Source organism: Hemicordylus capensis, chromosome 4 (genome assembly GCF_027244095.1).
Source record: "Hemicordylus capensis ecotype Gifberg chromosome 4, rHemCap1.1.pri, whole genome shotgun sequence".
NCBI classification, from domain to species: Eukaryota; Metazoa; Chordata; class Lepidosauria; order Squamata; family Cordylidae; genus Hemicordylus; species Hemicordylus capensis.
Window position 1 is genome coordinate 312130169 of NC_069660.1, and position 22138 is coordinate 312152306.

Genomic DNA, 22138 nt, shown 5'->3' on the forward strand with positions numbered 1-22138 from the left:
GCTGGGGATTAGTGTTACAGCAATGTTTAAGAAGAATGTGGTTGTTTGCCTCTGAGCATATGGTGAGTGCTATTACCTCAGAAGGCAGCAACAATCAGGACAATTAGTAAAGAGAAAGGGTAGATTTGTTTACCATGGGGATATCTATCTATCTATCTATCTATCTATCTATCTATCTATCTATCTATCTATCTATCTATCTATCCCTGCTAACTGGGCAAAGAGGCACCTTTGAACGTGGTGGCAGGCATTTGGCTGCTTTCACGAAACATCCATACACTGCCTCAGCTATGCATGTCCGAATGTGGATAAAGATGACTCTGGATCTCTGAGGAAACCTACTCCCTCTCAGTACCACTATAAAACAGTGAAGAACTGTCATGAAATGTCATGTAGGTGGCCCCAGAAAAGAAAGGAAATGCTGTGATGCTCTTCCAACAATATTAAATGTCAACAGAAAATGTAGATGGTCTTAAGATTTCTCCTGATAAGGCACTCAAGGATGTTCTCCTGGGAACTTCACCAGCTTTCTGCTTGTTTTTACCTACCCCTGCTGATACCCCTGCTAACTTGGCAAAGAGGCACCTTTTAACATGGTGATTCCCTTTATTTAGCAGGGGGAGAGTAACTGGTCCTATCCACCCCCAGCACAGTACCTCCAGTGACTGTTGCTGGGGTCTATCTTGTGTTATTTTTAGAATGTGAGCCCTTTGGGGACAGGGATCCATCTTATTTATTTATTATTTCTCTGTGTAAACCGCCCTGAGCCATTTTTGGAAGAGTGGTATAGAAATCGAATTAATAGCAATAGCAATAGCACTTACATTTATATACCGCTTTATAGCCAAAGCTCTCTAAGCGGTTTACAATGATTTAGCATATTGCCCCCAACATTCTGGGTACTCAGTAATAATAATAATAATTATTATTATTATCTATCTATCTATCTATCTATCTATCTATCTATCTATCTATCATGTTTCCATGCCACCTCATATGTGTATCCCTAGGCGGTGTTCATACGTTAAAATACAACAAATATAAAACAGGATAAAGCGATTTAAACACTTTTACAATATGAAACAAGCCAATTTATTTATTAAATGCCCAAGAAAACACATATGTCTTACAGGTATTTTTAAAAACAACCGATGGATAAGCTATTTATTTATTTATTTTGCAAATTTTTGGGCCTCCCCAAACTTTTGTCTCTGGGTGATTTACAACCAGATTTAAAATGAAGACCTTAAAACAATTTAAAAACCATGTTGACAGGGAGTGCCTTTCAGAGCCCTGGGGCAGCCACAGAGAAGGCCGGGTCCTGAGCAGCCATCAAAGAAACCTATGGAAATTACTACATGGATAAAATTGTGCTTGTCTTATAATGGAAATTTAGAAATATTATTTTGACTGTAGCTCTCTCACAGAGGCTGTGACAAACATACTAGGCATCTAGTATGATGGTAACACTGATGGTAGAGGAACTCCATTTTGTCCTATACTGTAAATCTTCAGGAGCAGAGTTGCATTACTCTTTTTTGCTCAAATATGAAGGTACAGTTGTGAACAGTTATTAAATGGTACTATCAATGTATAAATCTCCATTCCCATGGCAAACATTCCTTTTACTAATTATGATCATTGATCACTTTGAATGACTGAAGGAGTCCTGCCCTTTCGGTGGGGGTGGTGAGGTGATGATGATGATGTACACACATGCTCATGATGAAGAAGTTGATAAAATAAATGTACACTATTGACTCTACAAGGTCTGACACTGAAAGGTTTTAAGGAATCTCCCTCATTCAAATTAAATGAGGAACAGTTGGAGGATTCCCCATCCCCCTGCAATTAGCCTTGTAATTTCCCCAATATATTATATCGTGTCCACAACTGAGGTTAGGAAGTGAAATTTACAAAGTCCTCCTCATTGACTGTGCATGCTCAGGTGATTCTTCAGTGCATTCAGCGTTGTCACTGAAAACCCGATGCAGCATCACCTTGATGGATTCCCTGGATCGGCGCATCTTTTTCCTCCCAAGTAGGAAGTAAATCAGTGGGTTGATGCTGCTGTTGACAGGTGCACATAGCAGAACAATAAACTGAACAGCAGCAGAGGTATTGGAACCAAATCTATGGAAAATTAGAAGAATGCTTAAGGGGGTACCAAACACCAAGAAGAAAAGGAGTGAAAGTAAGATGGCGATGTAGAGCTTTCCTCGTCGGGTTTGGTATAAACTGCAGTGAACTCTGAGAAGCAAAGTCAGTGTTGAGATGACTATGAGGGGGGTGCAGAATACGAAGTTCACCAAACTGATGAGCTTTGAAGTGATGGGACTGTCCCAAAAACTGGCTGAAGTCTTTAGCACTAAAAACACAATTGGCACTAAATACTCAGTCCCACTGACAAGCCATATTAGGACACATGCAATGGGAGACAGGTGTCTTGTTCGGTGACACCGATACCAGAGTGGGAAGGTGACAGAAAGACATTTCTCCACACTGATGGCTGTCAGAAGATATTGACTGCAGGTGTATGTGAACAGGAAAAGGTGAAGGAAAATGACCCATGTCTCAGTTGTATCATTTGACACATACAATGACATATACACAATCACGGAAACAAGGACACCAAAATCAGCTAGAGCCAGATTCAAGATGTAGGTGGTGATGGGATTCCTCTTAAAGATGAAGCCCAAAAACCAGATGGCTACTCCATTTCCCACCAGCCCAAATATGACAATGAAGATAACTATAATGGAAATTATACCAAAGATGATCTGTACAGTTCCTCTCATGTCTTCAAAGAAATAATCATTCTCATCATAGAGTAATTCAGAATAATTATATTGTCCATAAAATATATCTGCACTGAACACAGAAGGGAAGGCTGAAGTGCTCAGTTCAGTCATACTGAAATATCCTCACTGGGGATACTGGCTTCTCTGTTCTGCACACGTTTCCTGTCATAAGAGAAGAGAGAAAAGTATCAGCTTGAAATGGTCTGTATTCGAAAAATGTAGTTTTCTATTCTTCACTTCGAGGGGATCATATGGTCATGCCCCAAAGCAGGTTACATATCTTAGTGGAGGCATTAGTGGGATGGAAGATGAGTGCAAGGCAGGGAAATTGAGGGAGTGAAGTAAATGAATACCTGCAGACGTGCTGAGAGCATTAAAGGGAGAATGAGAGATTAAGACAGATTTATGATGGATGCAAAGATAGAACAGCTCAGAGTGGAGAGTTAAACATTTGCTTTGGAGTATCTGTCATTAACCTAAACAAGGATTATCAGAATTCCTGGAGGTTGCAAGGTTGTTTCAGTTCCTTGTAGCAGAGCAAGCATATGTGAGAAGAATGAAGTCCATTGAGAGTACCTTGAGAGAGACACTTAAGGTCCAAACACTTGCAAAGGTTTATTAAGGAAGTTACGTACTTGGATAGAAGCTGTGTCCCTCCCTGTGCATTATGATTTCATAGTGTGAGAGCAGGACAAGGAAGGAATAGAGGTAAAAAGAGAGAATGCAGCAAGAAGGTATGAAGACAAGCAGGGGAGATGAGAATATTAGTCTACGAATCATATGAAGCAAGAGCAGAGAGAGAAGAATGCGGGAATAAAGAGGATGCCCCTGAGTACCAGTTGCAGGAGATATAGATATATATATAACACAAACATACTGAGGTAATGATCAGGGGCCTAAAAAGCCCCAGGGGTTATAGCCTTGCCTCATAAGAAAGGTGCTCTTATGAGGCAAGGCTATAACCCCTGGGGCTTTTTAGTTTAGAATAAAATAATGCATTGAGTGGAGAAAGTCGATAGAGGGAAATTCTTCTCCCTCTCATATAACACTAGAACCAGGGGTCATCCCATGAAATTGATTGCCAGGAAATCTAGGACCAACAAACGAAAGTACTTTTTTCACACAATGCATAATCAACTTGTGGAATTCTCTGCCACAAGATGTGGTGACAGCCAACGACCTGGATGGCTTTAAGAAGGGTTTGGATAACTTCATGGAGGAGAGGTCTATCATCGGCTTACTGGTTGGAGGGCTGTGGGCCACCTCCAGCCTCAAAGGCAGGATGCCTCTGAGTACCAGTTGCAGGGGAGTAACAGCAGGAGAGAGGGCATGCCCTCAACTCCTGGCTGTGGCTTCCAGCGGCATCTGGTGGGCCACTGTGCGGAACAGGATGCTGGACTAGATGGGCCTTGGGCCTGATCCAGCAGGGCTGTTCTTATGTTCTTAAGACCCTTGCTTACTGTTTCTGTTCCATTGCTCCTAGTAGTCAATAGGATAGAAGATGCTGCTGGAGTTCTTTCTCCACCAAACAAATTCTTCTTCTTCATCATGCTTCACGTATAGGTGCAGTTTCTGAGTGGGCATCTTGCTACACGTCCGTTATTTCACTGACCTTTACTTCAACCTTAATCCTTTCAACCACGTGGCCACACCTCATTCTGGGGGTGCTGTTTTGCCTCACCCTCTGTTCAAGGAAGTCACTAGGCTACTCCTATAGACTGTGTCACATGTAGTGGGAGGGGTTTGGGACACCGTTTCCTCCACATCCTTCCTATGTGCTGACATTGTTACCATGTTATGTGTTTCATAAAGTTGTGATCATCCTTTTACCAAGCACCGTTGTCTAGTCTTGTTACTGTATCAAGACTTTACTAATGAACATGCTACACTTTTCTAGATATAAAGCATGTTCCAGACTTGTCATGGCAAGCCACTTTGTCAAGCACAGAGAGTGTGAGAGTGCTTCCCTTATGCCAGCTTTGACCCCAGCCCTGTTTTCTTAAGCTGAGGGTCAACCATAGCACAAAATGGAAGAGGCCATCAGGAGTGGAGGCCTGACTCGGACCCACAGCCAGGCCCACAGGTCTTCCTTCTTCCATCCAGCAGTGCCTGCAACTCCCCACCATGCATGCGCATTGGCCATTTGAGTGACACGGGTCACCCAAATGGCCATTATGCATGTGCAGCAGACCAAAAAATGTCTATCTCATGTGCAGAGGGCCAAATCAGCCCAGGGATACTTGTGTGGGGGAGGCCGGCAGGGGGAAGGAGAGTGCCATCAACACCCCACTGGCATTTTGGGCATTCATGCTGCCTATTCGTGGTACATTCAGAAATAAACTGCTCATGTCCTTGTTTCCAATACAACGGTATTGGCAGGGCTTCCATGACTAATTGCTGCAGTCAGTCTCTTAGGGCCAATGCTTATCATTTCTGCTTCAACATTCTTTACAATAATTTTATTTATTTTTATTTATTAGTCCATTTATATCCCACTCTTCATTCAAGTAGCCCAGAGCTGCTTAGATGGTTATGTTTATACTCACAACAACCCTGTGAGATAGGTTAGGCTGAGATATATATGTGACTGGCCCAGAGTCACCCAGTGACTTTCATGGCTGAATGGGGATTTGAACATGGGTCTGCCCAGCCCTAGTCCAACACTCTGACCACTACACCACACTGGCTTCAAATAATGCATTTTTATTGGATTGTTATCCTCTTTGGGAGTGCATCTAAGCTGAAAAATTGGCTTACAAATACACCAATAAATGAACTAATATAAAATATTAGGTTTTTTGTATTGTAATGTATTTATAATGCACCTGCAAAATGCCAATACAAAAGAGAGAAACAGGGGTTCTTGGCTAGTGAAATATCTTTTCTCCATCTTCTGATTCCTTTCCTTGGGGATTGTGTACCAACTCCATCAAGGGGAAAAAGTAATCCCTTGGTCCAGTTTTCTCTCTTTAAAGTGATTTTAAAGAATTGTGTTAGGGCAAGCAACTGAGGTACCTAAGGGGAAACTAAATGAGTAAGCTAAAACTGGGTAACGAAGCAAAGGAATCCTCCTCAGATAACAGCAGCTTTTTCATAATCTTGTTTCACCCAGCTGCTGATTGTCTGATTGGCTTTGTGAGGTACAGTATCTGCTAGAAAGCTAAGCACAAAAATGCAAATAAGATACTGTCAGAGTGTTCTGATGTCTGCCCTTGGATTCATGGAGGACAGATCTATCAATGGCTACTAGTCTGATGGCTGTGGGCCATCTCCAGCCTCAAAAGCACGATGCAGGGGAGCCTGTGGGCTCCCCAGAGGCATTTGGTGGGTCACTGTGTGAAACAGGATGCTGGACTAGATGGGCCTTGTGCCTGTTCCAGCAGAGCTGTTCTTATGTTCTTATATCTGGGTGACATTTCTTGAGTTCTGGGGATCTCAGTGAATCTGCACAGACATATGGTTTGTTCTGCTGACTCACCTCCAACTTCACCATCTAACTCCATCATTCAAGTCAACCACCTTTAGTGCTCTTGTTTTATTTACCTCTTGGGTACATTTTTCATGCAAGTTCCTTAGGTATGTTGGGTTGAGGAGGGAACATGAACAGGCAGAAAGTGGCAGTAGGTAAGAGGGTTACCATGAGTGGATAAAGCAGCTGTTACATATATGTTATTAAAAAACATTAAACTTAATCAGGCTGAGACACCATGACATCTGTAAATCATTTTTCTTTTATTCTACAGAAGGCATTTGGCTGCTTTCACGAAACATGCATACACTGCCTCAGCTATGCATGTCTGAATGAGAATAAAGATGACTCTAGATCTCTGAGGAAACCTACTCCCTCTCAGTACCACTATAAAACAGTGAAGAACTGTCATGAAATGTCATGTAGGTGGCCCCAGAAAAGAAAGGAAATGCTGTGATGCTCTTCCAACAATATTAAATGTCAACAGAAAATGTAGATGGTCTTAAGCTTTCTCCTGATAAGGCACTCAAGGATGTTCTCCTGGGGACTTCACCAGCTTTCTGCTTGTTTTTACCTACCCCTGCTGATACCCCTGCTAACTTGGAAAAGAGGCACCTTTTAACGTGGTGATTCTCTTTATTTAGCAAGGGGAGAGTAACTGGCCCTATCCACCCCCAGCACAGTACCTCCAGTGACTGTTGCTGGTGTCTATCTTATGTTTCTTTTTAGATTGTGAGCCCTTTGGGGACAGGGATCCATCTTATTTATTTATTATTTCTCTGTGTAAACCGCCCTGAGCCATTTTTGGAAGGGCGGTACAGAAATTGAATAAATGAATAAATAAATACATAATGAGGTCATTCACACAGTGGCAGTGGTGGGGAGGGAGGGCGGGGGCAATGCAGGGTCGGACCTACTTTCCCCCCAGATGATAGATGGAGCCCTCTTCAGCATGCTGGCACACACCCCATTCTCAGGAGGCAGAGAAAATGAGTCCCAGCCTCCAGGAATCCCATAATGCACTACACGGTGAGCGTGGTGCATTGAGGCATCCCCCCATGAGTGTTCAAGGTGCTCTACTGTGTGATCGTGCTGCGTGCATCCACAAGACCCGAAACCTGGGGTACAGGGCATGCTTGTGCCCTTAAACCCAGGTTAAAGTCTGGGGTAAATTCCCGGGCTTGTGGTGGAGGCAGTGCCCAAGCTAGGCTTGGGCTGGCCTACATGGGTTGGGCTGTTCGTGTGCACAGCCTCATTGTATATCTAGTCGAGTTTTGAGTGCCAAATTCTTGGAGGAAAACCCCACAAATCACAAAGCAAAACTCACATATTGAACAGAAAATATTAACAGCCAAACCTGTACTGTTCCTTGGTCAGGAGTTGTAGATCTGGTGAAACACAAACGCCATAACTCTTTTGTCCAGAATGTATATTTCTTTAAATGGTGGCTTCAGTATTTCTAAGCTGCTTTTATTTCTTTTCTGCTTTGCCCATCCTGAGGAAAGGTAGAGAAAAACCAATTAATACATTTTTGAAAACAAAATGTTGAAAACATGAATGAATACTTGATATATACAACCCAAAGATGTGTCACCCGCAGTGTCATCATAAGCATGTTTACTCAGAAGTATGTCCCACTGACTTCAAAGAGATTTACTCTCTGGTAAGTGTGCTTAGAATTAGGGTTGAAAGCAAAATTTCTCCACAGTGAAATTAGAAAGTGAATTTCAGAGTTCTTCCCAAGGAGAAACATTGGAGCGTTTTTTAAAAACACTCTCTCTACATTCCTCCTTAGAACTGTAGCTTTAAATACATAATTGTTCAAAAGGAAGGACTTTGAACAACACTTACCTTTTGAAGCTTTGAGAGAAAATTGTTGGGAGAGAAAAGCAGATGAGTGTAAAGTGGCACAAGACTCCAAATTAAGATATAAGAGCTTGTGATCATGCTTTCCTCCCTCCCTGAAGCAGTGTCTGGCCAAAGGATGACAGTCATCATCAGATTAGAGACTAAAGGGACATAGGAAACAAGAACCGGCATGCAAGTTGATATGGCCTTAAATTTATGAGCAGAGTCTAATGCAACTTATGTACATATGATGCTTCCTTTGATTCATTGATTGATTAGGTGCCGTCAAGATGGTGTCAACTCAGCGACCACATAGATAGATTGTCACCAGACCCTAGCCCAAGAAGACACAGCCACAAAGTGCTGGGTATAAAAAGGGCCACAACTTTATTATCCAATTATTTTATTGATTTGAGCAGCAGACAATAGGAGGGAAACACTCCACCCCCCACAACAGTGTGGGCCTATCAAGGCGGGGTTCAGAGTCTACAGTCCTAGCCCATGCCCTAAATGGTCGACACACCCTGACTCCGGAAAGAAGCAGGTGGGAACCCGCTTCTGTCCCTTCACAGTCAACCCCGAGGGGCCTGGGCATTTCCATGACTTCACACCTCCCGGACCACTGAGCCCTAGGATTTGCGAAGTCCTGGATCCGGTTCCATGGCCAACCAGCCTCCCTGGGCTGCACAAACCACAAGGGAGCGACTTATCACCGAACCTGCTTAACTGTCACCAGTGTTAAAACCCTTTAGCTAATCCCCCAGCTCACACTGTCCCTGCCACCCAGGAAGGTTAGCCTAGCTTAGCCTATTGGCCCCAAGACTCTCCAATACCTCGCCAAGTCCCTTTTTCAAATTAGATAAATACAAATCACAGCCTTCAACAGATAAATGCACCCCATCTGGCCGAAACAAAAGGGGCTGGGCATGCACCAGGCCCGGCTGCAGAATGACTGCTCCACCAGATGCAATCACCAACTTGCATTGCTCTACGCCAGGCCCGCTCAACCCCCCTCAAACTATGGACCCTATGCCAAACACGGCATTGCAGCCAATCAGCCCAAACTATATGGATCCCAGGAATCCAACTCCTCAGCCTTGCAAAATCTGATGAGGCCTGCCCAATAATGGAGAGCCCGGTCTGCTGACTCAAATCATTTTCTCCCAAAAGAACCACCAAGACCTCGGTAGGCGGCTTCCTGGCTAAATAATCTCCCACCACCGGTAGCAACTGGGACCAAAGCATTCCCCGCATCCCAAGCCAATAGATACAGGCATACTGACCCAACCCAATTTGGGTCCCAACCAGAGAGGTGCTGGCCCTTTTGAAAGCCCAGAAGACCAATGAGTGGCCACAGATGAGGACTCAAATGGGAGCAGCACCTGCCAATAAAAACAGACAGTTGACAACACCCGCTGTTGCTGAACACCAAGCGCAAAAGCGCAACGTAGCTCAGCCGCTGCTGAGCACTCTGCCCTAGCGCACGTAGTGCAGGAACACCTTGGACTGCCAGCAGCCGATCCGCCTAACGTCGGCGTCAGGCAAGCCAAGCTGACTGGCCGTAGTGGCAGCCCCTATCCAGAAGGAGAGGAGACTAAATTCCCCCGCCGACCCCCCAAGGGAGGTGAGAACCTTCTTTAGCACAGACTACAATTCATACTGTGTCAATGGGCTGCCCTATGAGTGCTTAAAGAGGCAACCCCCGGCACTGCACCACAAGGCCAGGTAGCGCCGAAGCGCATCAACTGGGCAAACCCTGGGATCTGTACCCACGGCAAGTCGCACAACCTGCCCTTTTGACTTTTGATCCATTTTGGAAGACTGCAAAAGCAGGTGAGCCTCCCCACCCGCAAACTGTAAATTCCCAAACTGGAGACAGCGGTCACATGGTGCCCGCCCACTGCGTGGTAACACTTCGCTTGGCCTAAAGGTGCTCAAAATGAAACTAACACAGCGGCCTGAAACAAGACCACCTCCCAGTCAGAACTACAAAATGAGGAAAACCTTCCCACCATTGCGGCCACCAGTTCAAAAGTTAAAGGCCGCCTATGGTAGGAGCGCTTAGGGAGTCCCCGCACCCAACCCTCTATCATACGACATACATGGCAATCTCCCGTGCCGTCCAGAACCCCCCTGGCCTGTGGCGCAAAAGACAATGTGGACACATAACCCGCCAAGGTTGAAACCACCATTCCTGTACTGTGCAAGTGTACTAAAAACTGCATAATGTGCTCAGTGGGTATAGGCCACTCCTCCGGGAGGCTGTGTCTATGCCTAAAGACAGAAAAGGCTACTACCTTTGCCGCATAGCTAACCCTGGTGCTGGACGCTAACGAAGCTTCAATGGCTCGCCTAGCTTCTACTTGCCAAGCTGCCACAGGGTGTCTGGCATAGGCTCCAGTTCCGGCAGAGCGTCTGGCGCTAGTTCCCTGAACCTGTCCACCTGAAAACGAGACAGGGCATCGGCTGTGTTATTCTGAAGCCCAGGGACATGCCGAGCTACAAAAAGAATATTGAATCGGAGACACCGGAGCACAAAAACTCGCACCAGACCAATCACCCGTGCTGACCGAGAAGTCTGGGCGTTGAGCACCTGCACCACAGCCTGGTTGTCGCACCAAAAATGCACCGCGGAGTTGGCCAGTGCCGGCACCCACAGTTGCACGGCTACTACAATAGGAAACAACTCCAAAAAAGTCATATCCCGGGTCACTCCCTTGTCTACCCAAGCCTGTGGCCATCATGCTGTGCACCATCTACCCCTAAAGTAAACTCCAAAACCTATACCCCCAGCAGCATCTGAGTGCACTTGGAGGTCTGCCTCCAAGAGCTGCTCCATCCTCCAAAAGGAAACCCCATTGAAACCCACTAAGAAACCTTCCCAAACTGCGAAGTCTTCATGAATACCCAGGGTGATGTGAATCCTATGATAGGGAGACCGAAGCCCGGCCATCAGATCGCACAGGCGCCTCAAAAAGGCACGACCGGGGGCCACCACCCTACAAGCAAAGTTAAGTGATGCCCAACTACAACCTGTAACTCCCGAAGTGTGGCTTTACGCGCCCACCCCATAGCCCTAAGCAGCTCCAGCAGCACCTGAAGCTTATCCTGGGGTAAGTGGGAACAGCAGGCTACAGTATCTAACTCAATCCCCAGAAAAGATAGCCGAGTGGCAGGACCCTCGGTCTTATCCCATGCTAAAGGGACCCCTAACTCCTGAGTCAATTATGTGAAGCAATTCAACAGATGCTGGCCTTCAAAAGATGCCACCCATCCTATAAAAAGAAAATCATCTAGAAAATGCACCGTAGACTGACTACCCGCCCGCTTCCTCAGTGCCCATTCTAAAAATGTACTAAAGGCCTCGAAGGCCATGCAGGACACTGAGCACCCCATCAGGAGGGCCTTATTGAAATAAAACTTACTCTTAAAAGAGAAACCCAGGAGGTAGAAGTCAGCCAGATGCACCGGCAGAAGACGAAACGCAGACTCTATGTCGCATTTCACCAAAAGGGCCCCCGCACCACAAGTGCGAACCACCCTCACCGCCTCATCAAAAGAAGTGTAGCACACAAAGCACAAAGTATTGGGTATACCATCGTTAACCGACGCCCCCCAAGGATAAGAAAGGTGGTGAATGAGGCGGTACTCCCCTGGGGCCTTCTTAGGAACCACCCCTAAAGGAGACACCCTCAAGTTGGGAAAAGGGGGATGATCAAAGGGGCCCAAAACTCTCCCAGCTGCAACCTCCTTACCTATCTTACGCTCAACAACAGCTTCCATGCCAACCACAGAACTCAAGTTCTGAGCCATGAAGGCAACCCACTCAGACTCGGAGGGTATCTGAAAACCCTCAACTAAACCCTTGCCCAGAAAAACAGCTGCTCCCCGATCTGGGTAATCCTGTAACCATGACACTAAGATCCCCAACCTAATTGGGCTGGGACCCTGGGGGGAGGGAGATTCCCCTTTCTACCGCCCTCTTGTTGGTTCCCAGCATTGGCGCCCCACCCCTTCACCTGAGGGCAGGTAGAACTCGGGCATCTGGCCCCACACAGCCCACAGGTGTGTCTAAACCTGCAGGGGTTCCTAGAGCACCAGCCTCAGTTATTAAACTCCTAGCAGACCAGATGGGTTTGAACCCACTGCTGGCCACTGGTGGCCTGTGCAGATGGACCCGCAGGCCTTGACAGCAGGTGCCCACTGACAAACCACTCACCCTCGACATTTCAGTAAGGGGGCATTATAAGGAGCCAGGACTCCTGAAGGGGAAGATTCCATGGCAGAGTCGGGTCTAAAGCTGCACACATTATGAAAATTTTCATCGAAACGCAGCCAAGCAGAACCTGCAACGCCAGACACTGCTCGATGAATGATGTCCAGGTTCTTCACTAAAGCTAAACCCCGAGTTGGCAGCGCCTGTATAATTACCCCCATGTAAATGGTATACCCAGACAACCAGTTGTTCCAGGTCTTTTCAACTGGCTTACGCTTTGTAACAGCATGGTCCTTGCATGATTCCCCTTCTTTATGTTTAACCTCAGGTTCCTGAAATAAAAGGCTAAACATGTCAACATATTCCCCCTTTAATATCTTTCCCCTAGTAGTGGGCAACAAATGGTCACACAGGGGGAGCCCCAAACCCCCGTATGGAGAATGTTGAGGTGATGGTACTACCCCCATTGGATAGAAACCTGTGCCTGAGGAAGAACGTACCACAGTAGGCTGACCAGAAGCCACGGAACCCCCCCAAGCCTGTCCAGCCACCCCTTGTGTACCAAGCTAGGTTCCCACTGGGCCCAGGAGAGCACCACTGGGCCATGTCTGTGTAGGCAGAGCCCAGAATGGACTAACGCCCCAACCACCAAAAGAAGGTATCGGCCAGGGATATGCAGGCCGCGGGCCGGTACCTTCTGGAGGCAATGGTGTGGTGTGATCACCTGGTACAAGCGGCGTAGCTCTGTGTCTACCACTCAGATCAGGTCCTTCAGGCATGCCAGGGGCTGAAACTCCAGGTGTCACCGGAACCAGAGGCCCACCGGGTTCTGGATGCGCAGGATCCTCACCGAAGGGCACCATGGCAGGCACAGTTGCACCTTCTAGTGATGCCAACCTGTCAGATAGGGATTTTAACATCTGTGCTTTGGCTGCCCCCCTAGTACATTTCCCAGGTCGAGCTGGCACCCCAGACGGACCAGCACGCTTATCTGAAGGAATCTTCCACGCCCTTTCAAGCGCCTCCATATGTTGGATGAGGCCCCTAATTTGTACCATATCAACATCCTCCTCATCAGAAGAGGATGGCTGGGGAACAGGCCGCCACAGGGGCCGAACAGGTCCCCCCCCCCTATTTTCCCTTAGCCTTTTTAGGAGGCATGACCCTGCTGAATCACCCAACCACCAGGCTACCCAGGCCCCCACCACAAGACCCCTTAAAAGGGATAAAGGCTAAAGCAATAGCAGGATAAGAACACAAACTCAGCCACCCCCCAGGTTTTCACCTAGGGCTGGTAACCACCAGAGGCCAAAGGCCCTAAATGAAAGGGCTGAGTCCACCTAGATTCTCCCAGCACCCCACCAGGGGCGAAGACCCCAAGCAATGCGGCCCCCCGCTGGGCCGAAGCCTCCAAACCAGAAGCAGGCCTTGCCACGGGCCCCGCCAATCTCGCTGCCACAAGCACCGCCGATCCCCCAAAGGAGCCGCCTCTGCTGCTGCCAAAAAACCTCCAAAGAGCAGTGCCACCATCCACCGCCAATGCCCCGCCAGTGGTGCTGCCATCGAAGCACCCAACGACACCCCCCTCAGGCCAGACTGGAACGGAGCTGCACTGGCGAGCTCCATTCATGGCAAAATCTTTGCTCCAAATGAGAAGTGGGGCGGGGAGCAGAAGTAGCTGCCCTGCAAACCCTGCCCCCAGCTGAGGCCCTGGCCAATCAGGTGCCTACAAGGGCTCATGCTGAGGCGGGGCTGGGACAAGCTTCCCTCCCGCAGCACGAAGCTTTAGGAGGGGCATTCGCTCCAGGAGGATCTGTCTTCAACTTGACCTCTAAGGTCTCTCAGTGGTGCATTCATTGCTGTCATAATCGAGTACATCCACCTTGCTGCTGGTCATCCTCTTCTTCTCTTGACTTCAACTTTCCCCAGCATTATGGACTTCTCAAGGGAGCTGGGACTTCACATAATATGTCCAAAGTATGATAGTTTGAGCCTGGTCATTTGTGCCTGGAGTGAAAATTCTGGATTGATTTGTTCTATGATCCACTTGTTTGTTTTTCTGGCTGTCCATGGTATCCTCAAAAGTCTTCTCCAGCACCAAAGTTGAAAAGGAACTTTGATACCTGCTTTACCTTGAGTCGAACCATTGGCCCATCTAGGTCTCTATTGTCAGGTGCACTTGCCAATGTGCTGAGATAAGGCAATGACCTCAGGTACTGCCTTTGCCCTGGTGTGAGCACTCTGCCCTCCCACCCACTTCCCACCAGCATTGCCTCACTTGCCTTGCACCAGGACATGCACCACCTGCCCGCATTTCCTGGCTAGCAAAGCATTTGGTTAGGCACAGGGTTTAGACAAGGGTCTTTTGCAGTCCTATCTGCAGATTCCATGTATTAAACCTGAGATATCAAACACATGCTCTGCCATTGAGCAATGATGCCTCCACTGTAAGTTGCCATGAATTCTGAAGGAAGCATACAACAAAGCAACATGTAGCCATAATGCACATTGCCTTAAAAATGTGGCTGTAATGCTCTTGACTGTCAAAACCATGTTGTGATTTGACACAGCTTAAGCTAGAGCATTTAAGCTTATATTGACTTAACAGAACTAACACATCCATATTGATTGGCTTTTATCATTTAAATTGTTGAATTCTTTATTTTAATATATAACCTTGCTTATTCTAGCTAGCTAGCTATCAAACTTCTATACTGCTCAAACATTCGTCTCTTGGCTTATTCCCAAGGTCAGGATGCTTCTAGTATTTCTCAGTGATACTGGATGCACACCTTCAGGTTGCTCCTTGGGAGATACATTTGAAGCACTTTGAAGTTACCCAAGGAATTTCTTTAAGACTAGGAATTGACCTTAAAAAGGATTTCCTGATGGGTTGTGTGTGTGTGTGTCAGCAGGGGAGGAATTCTCACATATTCTGAGGTCCTTATCAGATGTCACCCAAAGAAACATCCAAACAACGTTAGAAAGTTCTTCCTCTGTCAAGCTATCTCAGAAGAATGTTGGGGGAAGCCAGGAAGAGATACAACAGAACTAGTGCAAATGATTGCGGAGGTGGGGGGGGGGCAACATGTAGCCTCGCTCTCTAACATGAATCTTCTTGTGACAAGACCTGCAAAACATAAGGCCTGAAGGTAAACTGTGGCCCCCTCCCTGAATAAAGCCTCTGAAGCAAGGCAAACGTCTATTGCGCACGGCCAATTCCTAACATTTGGTGGGGGGAATACCTAGAGGATGCAGATTGTGACCATTCCTCAGCTGGTGGTGATCATTCCCTCACTCCTCCTTTTGGGAAGACACAGGGCAAAGACCATTGGAAGAGTTGGGGGCGGGGATAAAGAACTTGGGCACTTATTGCATTCCCTGTCCTCATCAGACCAGTCTTTGCTAGGGAGGCTCTCCCTCCCTCTTCACAGGGCACAGTATGGCTTTCCGGTTCCCCTTTGGGGGCCTGAGTAGGAATGTTTTTGTTTCCCAACAGATTGGCCATGCTTGGGAAGTTTCTTTTTCCACCTACTTCATCCTATTTCCCTCTGTCAGTTAGCTTATACAGGTCAGAAACTGCAGAGGCAGTGTGCAGGTGGGGTGCAGGGGTAGTGGTGGGGTTGCAATGGTGAACAACTTAGTTTAAAATGGCACAGTGGTTAATCTATCCTTAGAGGCTTCATGGCTCAGAGGCTAGGGGAATGGACTAAGCACAGTTTGAACCATGGCTCATGCACTTTTTGGGAAATTTGACCGGGAACTTTAAAAAACAGGAGAGCAGGTCCTTACCTGCTCTCCACTGCCCCACTCAACTTCCTGCTGGGGCAGTGCACCTCCCAATAACCCCTGGGAAGATGTCACGTGCATGCTGGTGCCACACCAGGGGTTACTGGGAGGCACACTGCCCCAGCAGGAAGCTGAATGGGGCAGTGGAAAGCAGATAAGGACCTGCTCTCCTTTTTCTTTATGTTCCCAGACCCTAACCGTGATTTGAACCATGGTTCGCGGTTCATGTACATCCCCATCAGAGGCAACGATTCGGACTCCTACCTACTTCAGGAACTTTGCAAACCTCAAAGACTGAATGGCTTGTCGGGGAAGAAGCCCTTGAAATGGTCCTAATCGCTATGGGGGTTAGTAAGGTGGAGTAGGAATCAGCATCACACTGATTTCATGCTCTGATTTTCAGGACGTGTCACCCCAAGGGCTCAGGAGAAGGATGCGGTTGTCTGACCATCAGCCTTAAGTTAGGCCTGCACTGCATGGGGGTGGAGTTTCTTGTGCTATTTCAGTTATATGTGCTAGTCTAAGGCAGTAGGAAAGCATTCAATTCAATTCAGTTTTATTAAAATGTAAATACAGTTGTGGTATTTTCTCCCTTTATGATGGTCCTGAGTCTTTATTGCATCATGTCTTCAGATGTGGGGCTAATGAGGGAGAAGCTATTAAGGAAGTTTGCATCCTGTCCTTTCAAGTACAAGGCCTCACAGGCAAATAACAGCCTTAAAGGAATTGGGCACTGGGAGTTCCACTGCAAACATCCAGCCGCTGTCCTAAATCTTGGCCTTGTCTCTTCTCTCAGGGACATTGTCTCAGTTTGGTGCTGCACTCTGCTGCTAGCCAGTTAACCGTTCAGCTTCAAGGTCCCCTGAAGATAACATATCTTGCTACTTGGCTCTTCCATCAGTTGCTGGGCTTCCTGAAGAGGCAGTGACTGAGCTCCTCAGGTGAGGTGTTCAGGCCAAACACTCAACTCTGTTTTGAAGTTATTTGGGGCTGAGCCAACCTTCTTGCTCCTTTTCAGCCTCCCTAGTGACCAACTCTTCAGATCCTGTCTTCCTGTTCTCCTCCTTGGGCTGCCTTTTCCCTTCTGTTCTTTCTATCCTCAGCTCTTCTACCTCTGGAGCTCTCCAGCTGACACCCCAGTCAACTCACCTTGCAAGCCTGTTCAGACCTCTTTTCAGAATGTTCAGGTTGACCCAGCCAATCCAAGCTGTGGGTTGCTGTCAATGTTTAAATGGATTTATTTATCGTATTGTTAGATTTATATACCGCCTTTCATTAAAAACAATCTCAAGGTGGCTTACAAACACATAATAAAAATGAGTTAAAAATATTTAGCTAAAAATATAAAAACATATCTGATATTAAAATATATAATATACAAATACAGAAAACTATACATGGATAATGCACTTTGGACCGGCCAAAGCCTTCAGCTGCAGAGCCTTTCCCGGGTTAATCTGATTGGTCAGGATCATCATCTATGGGATCCTTCTTACTGGGCAGTGTTTGGATGCCACCGATACCCCTATGTCAAAACTATTGCCTAGGAACAGAAAAAGGTAGAACCAGCCTTCAGTGTATCTGCCTCACTACACATGAGAGCCATACCTTACTGTAACCACATTATTATCTAAATCCAACTAAAAGAAAAAGAGGCTGTTCATATGAGCAGCCCTCCTTGGGGAGGGCTACTTGTGTGGAGTGCTGGGATGGTGCGTGCTATTAGCTCAGCAAGCAACAACAACAATCAGCACAATTAGTAAAAAGAACCAGCGAAGGAATTGATACATTTACCATGGGGATAAATATTTTTTTTAATTGTATTTCTTTACCACCTGATATATGTATCCCTAGGCAGTGTACGTAAGTGAAAATATAACAAATATAAGACAGGATAAAAGGATTAAAACACTTTTACAATATAAAAGAAGCCATTTTATGTATTAAATGCCCAAGAAAACAAGTATGTCTTAAGGGTCTTCTTAAGAATAGCCAGAGATGGAGAAGCTATTTTATTTATTTCAAACTTGTGGTTTGTTTTTCAAACTTGGTGGTTTACAACATTTTTATTTATCTATTTACATCTATGTAAATCGCTTTGGAAACTTTTGTTGAAAAATATATATAAATATTCTTCGTGTGTGTGTGTGTGTGTGTATATATATATATATAGAGAGAGAGAGAGAGAGAGAGAGTATATTATACACACACACACACACATATATATATATATTCTTCATTTTCGTATTCGTATAAAAGAGATTAAAAATGAAAACCTTAAAGGATTTAAAAGCACTTTGACAGGGAGTGCATCCCAGAGCCCTGGGCCAGCCACAGAGAAGGCTGGGTGCTGAGTAGCCTCCAAATAAACCAGTGGCAACTACCACATATGCTACCACAAAGATGAATTTGTGCTTGTCTTGTTTTTGAAATTTAGAAATATTATTTTGACTACTGCTCTCTCACTGAGACTGGGTCAAACATACTAAGCATCTAGTATGAAATACTGATGGTAGAGGAGCTCCATTTTGTTCTTTACTGTAAACATTTTGTTCTTTACTGTAGAGGATGCATTCCTCTATTTTTCTTGGAAAGGAAGGTACAGTTGTGAATAGGGATTAAATGGTACAGGAGAACCCCGTTATTCATGGAGGTTCCATTTTGCAGGCGGGAGACAGCATGCATACTGAATCCATGGGTTCTGGAGCATTAGGGCTATGGGAATTGGAGGGTTTAGTACCCGGACTGCCAGAAATCACCTCGAAATCTCCCCCTAAGTCAGAAAATGGGCCAAATAAAATGCCCTGCCATGATCCTCTGCAAGCCAAACATTGCTCCCCTCGAGTCCAAATGACACCGAAAATCAGCCAAAAATTTTGTTTTGTCCTGGGGTTTTTAAAAATGAGCCATAAAGTGGCTCTTGAACACAAAATGTTGACCAGGAATAACCTCAGAGGTAATTTCAGGCCATTCCCAACCTGCAGATATTTGGATTCATTACTTGAAAATGGATTTGCAAAACTGCAGGTGCTGGACCTGGGATCAATGAGGTTCTCTTGTACTATCAATGTGCAAATTTTCATCCCTATAGTAAACATAGTAATTATGATCATAAATAAATCTGAATGACCGGAAGACTCCTGCCATTTTGGTGGTGGTGCTGGTGGTGATGATGATGATGATGCATCCACATGATCATGATGAAAAAGTGGATAAATTAAATGTATACTATTGAATCTACCAGGTCTGACACTGTGAAGTTTTAAGTAATCTCCCTCATTCAAATTGAATGAGGAACAGTTGGAGGATTTCGCATCCCCTCTGCAATCTGCCTTCTAATTCTGCCCATCTTTGATACCATGCCCACAACTGAGGTTATGAAGTGAAATTTACAAAGTCCTCCTCATTGACTGTGCATGCTCAGGTGATTCTTCAATGCATTCAGCGTTGTCACTGAAAACCCGATGCAGCATCACCTTGATGGATTCTCTGGTGGTAGTGGTGATGCATACACATGATCATGATGAAAAAGCGGACAAAGTAAATATACACTATTGTCTCAACAAGGTTGAATACTGTGAGGTTTTAAGAAATCTTCCTCATTCAGATTGAATGAGGAACAGTTGGAGGATTCCCCATCCCCCTCTTCAACTAGCTTTGTAATTTCTCCCATATTTTATACCATGTACACAACTGAGGTTAGGAAGTGGGATTTATAAAGTCCTCCTCATTGACTGTGCATGCTCAGGTGATTCTTCAATACATTCATCTTTGTCACTGAAAACCCGATGCAGCACCACCTTGATGGATACTCTGGATCGGCGCATCTTTTTCCTCCCAAGTAGGAAGTAAATCAGTGGATTGATACTGCTGTTGACAGGTGCACATAGCAAAACAATAGACCTAACAGTTACAGAAGTATTGGAACCAAAACTATGAAACATGAGAACAAAGCTTAAGGGGGCACCAAACACCAAGAAGAAAAGGAGTGAAAGTAAGATGGCGGTGTAGAGCTTTCCTCGTCGAGTGCGGTATAAGCTGCAGTGAACTTTGAGAAGCAGAGTCAGAGTTGAGATGACCAAGAGGGGGGTGCAGAATACAAAGTTCACCAAACTGATGTGCTTTGAAGTGATGGGACTAACCCCAAAACCGGCTGTAAGCACTAAATACTCAATCCCATTGACCATCCATATTAGGACACATGCAATAGGAGATAGGTGTCTTGGCCGGTGACACCGATACCAGAGTGGGAAGGTGACAGAGAGACATTTCTCCACACTGATGGCTGTCAGAAGATATTGACTGCAGGTGTATGTGAACAGAAAAAGGTAAGCCAAAATGGCCCATTTGTCAGCTGGATAATCTAACAGCTGCAATGACATACACAGAATCACAGAAACAAGGACACCAAAATCAGCTAGAGCCAGGTTCAAGATGTAGGTGGTGATGGGATTCCTCTTAAAGATGAAGCCCAGGAACCAGATGGCTATTCCATTCCCCACCAACCCAAACATGACAATGAAGAGAACTATAATGGAAATTATACCAAAGATGATCTCTACAATTCCTTCCATGTGTTCAAATAAATCATCAATCTCATCATAGGGTAATTCCGAACAATTATATTGTCCATAAAATATATCTGCACTGAACACAGAAGGGAAGGCTGAAGTGCTCAGTTCAGTCATACTGAAATATCCTCACTGGGGATGCTGGCTTCCTTGTTCTGCACATGCATCCTGTCAAAATAGAAAAGAGAGAAATATCAGTGGCTAAGCTTGAAATGGCAAAGGAACACCTTTCAAATTGGTGATTATCTTATATGTAGCAGGGGCAGAGCAACTATCCCTATCCAGCTTCAGCACAGCATCCCTCCAGTGGTTGCTGCTGCTGTCTGGTTTGTGTTTTCTTTTAGATTGTTAGCCCTTCAGTGGACACAAAATCTTCTTCTTCTTCTTCTTCTTCTTCTTCTTCTTCTTCTTCTTCTTCTTCTTCTTCTTCTTCTTCTTCTTCTTCTTCTTGCCTCTGAGTACCAGTTGTAGGGGAGTAACAGCAGCGGGGGAGCGCATGCCCTCAACTCCTGCCTGTGGGCTTCAAGTGGCATCTGGTGGGCCACTGTGTGAAACAGGATGCTGGACTAGATGGGCCTTGGGTCTGATCCAGCAGGGCTGTTCTTATGTTTTCTATGTATATCCCTTTGAGTATTTTTCATTGAAAAGTGGGAAAAATTTCATATAAAAAGTATGTAAAAACTGTTAGTATATAAAAACTATTAGTATTACATATTTGGGGGGCTCCAGCAACCTTAAAGGCTCAACAGCATGTGAGTGAGTGAAGTCTCCAAAAGGGCCTTTACCCCTTTTGGGGTGGGCAAAGAGAGGCAGGAATGAATCAACACCAGTCTGATCCGCTGCTTTGAACTAGGGTGTGACTGCATGGAGGGATAGGGGCAGTGTTCCATAAGAACATAAGAACAGCCCTGCTGGCTCAAGGCCCATCTAGTGATGTGTGCGGTGACAGCCAACAACAGCGCATGCGTGCTGCTGTAAAAGTGCTCAGACAACAGCTTTACTAACAATGACAGGGGCAGGGGCGGCAGCGAGGAACGCTGCCGACCCAAAAACTGCAATTATCGCTACAGCACCGGGAGGGGGGGAAGAGCGGCGGGAGGGGTAAGTTCTAACCCCCCTGCCCTTAAAGGGAGACCCCCCCCAGTGCCGGACCAGTCCAGAGGCCTCTTACATGGCCTCCAGACCGGTTCGTGCACACCCCTAGGCCCATCTAGTCCAGCATCCTCTTTCACACAGTTCCCTTTAGCAGGAAATCCCAGCTGTTGACTCCAACTCCCAGGATCCTCAGTTGCAATGGTCCTTGGCTGGGAATGATGGCAGTTGTAGTCTACAACATCTGGGATTACCTGTTACAGGGAACACTGGTTAGGAGGAACATTGTTGTTTGAACCCAATTGTTTGGGGTGCATTCTGTTGTTGATATTGTTACCCCCAGCACAGGAGA

The 22138-nt window shown here is 45.9% G+C and overlaps 2 protein-coding genes across 2 annotated transcripts; both read right to left on the reverse strand.

The window, feature by feature from the left end:
- Nucleotides 1-1913: 1913 nt before the first annotated feature.
- Nucleotides 1914-2912, reverse strand: LOC128323254 (mas-related G-protein coupled receptor member H-like). Its single transcript, XM_053245981.1, has one exon. It carries the CDS (start codon nt 2910-2912, stop codon nt 1914-1916), a length of 999 nt encoding a protein of 332 aa, XP_053101956.1.
- A 7565-nt stretch (nt 2913-10477) lies between these two features.
- Nucleotides 10478-20811, reverse strand: LOC128323255 (proto-oncogene Mas-like). Its single transcript, XM_053245982.1, has 3 exons — nt 19887-20811; nt 10667-10788; nt 10478-10561 (listed from the first exon to the last, which is right to left on the reverse strand). Exons 1-3 carry the CDS (start codon nt 20809-20811, stop codon nt 10478-10480), a joined length of 1131 nt encoding a protein of 376 aa, XP_053101957.1.
- Nucleotides 20812-22138: the final 1327 nt, after the last annotated feature.

What these genes read in the sequence shown, in the direction of transcription:
- LOC128323255 (XM_053245982.1), bottom strand. Translation starts at nt 20,811, where the DNA reads ATGACTGAACTGAGCACTTCAGCCTTCCCTTCTGTGTTCAGTGCAGAT. An exon ending in TTTCAGTGACAAAGATGAAT is followed by an intron (nt 10,789 to 19,886) that starts GTATTGAAGAAT and finishes TTCCTATTGTAG; the next exon opens with TAGCCGTGCAACTGTGGGTG. An exon ending in CAGCACGGGTGATTGGTCTG is followed by an intron (nt 10,562 to 10,666) that starts GTGCGAGTTTTT and finishes TCTCGTTTTCAG; the next exon opens with GTGGACAGGTTCAGGGAACT.
- LOC128323254 (XM_053245981.1), bottom strand. Translation starts at nt 2,912, where the DNA reads ATGACTGAACTGAGCACTTCAGCCTTCCCTTCTGTGTTCAGTGCAGAT.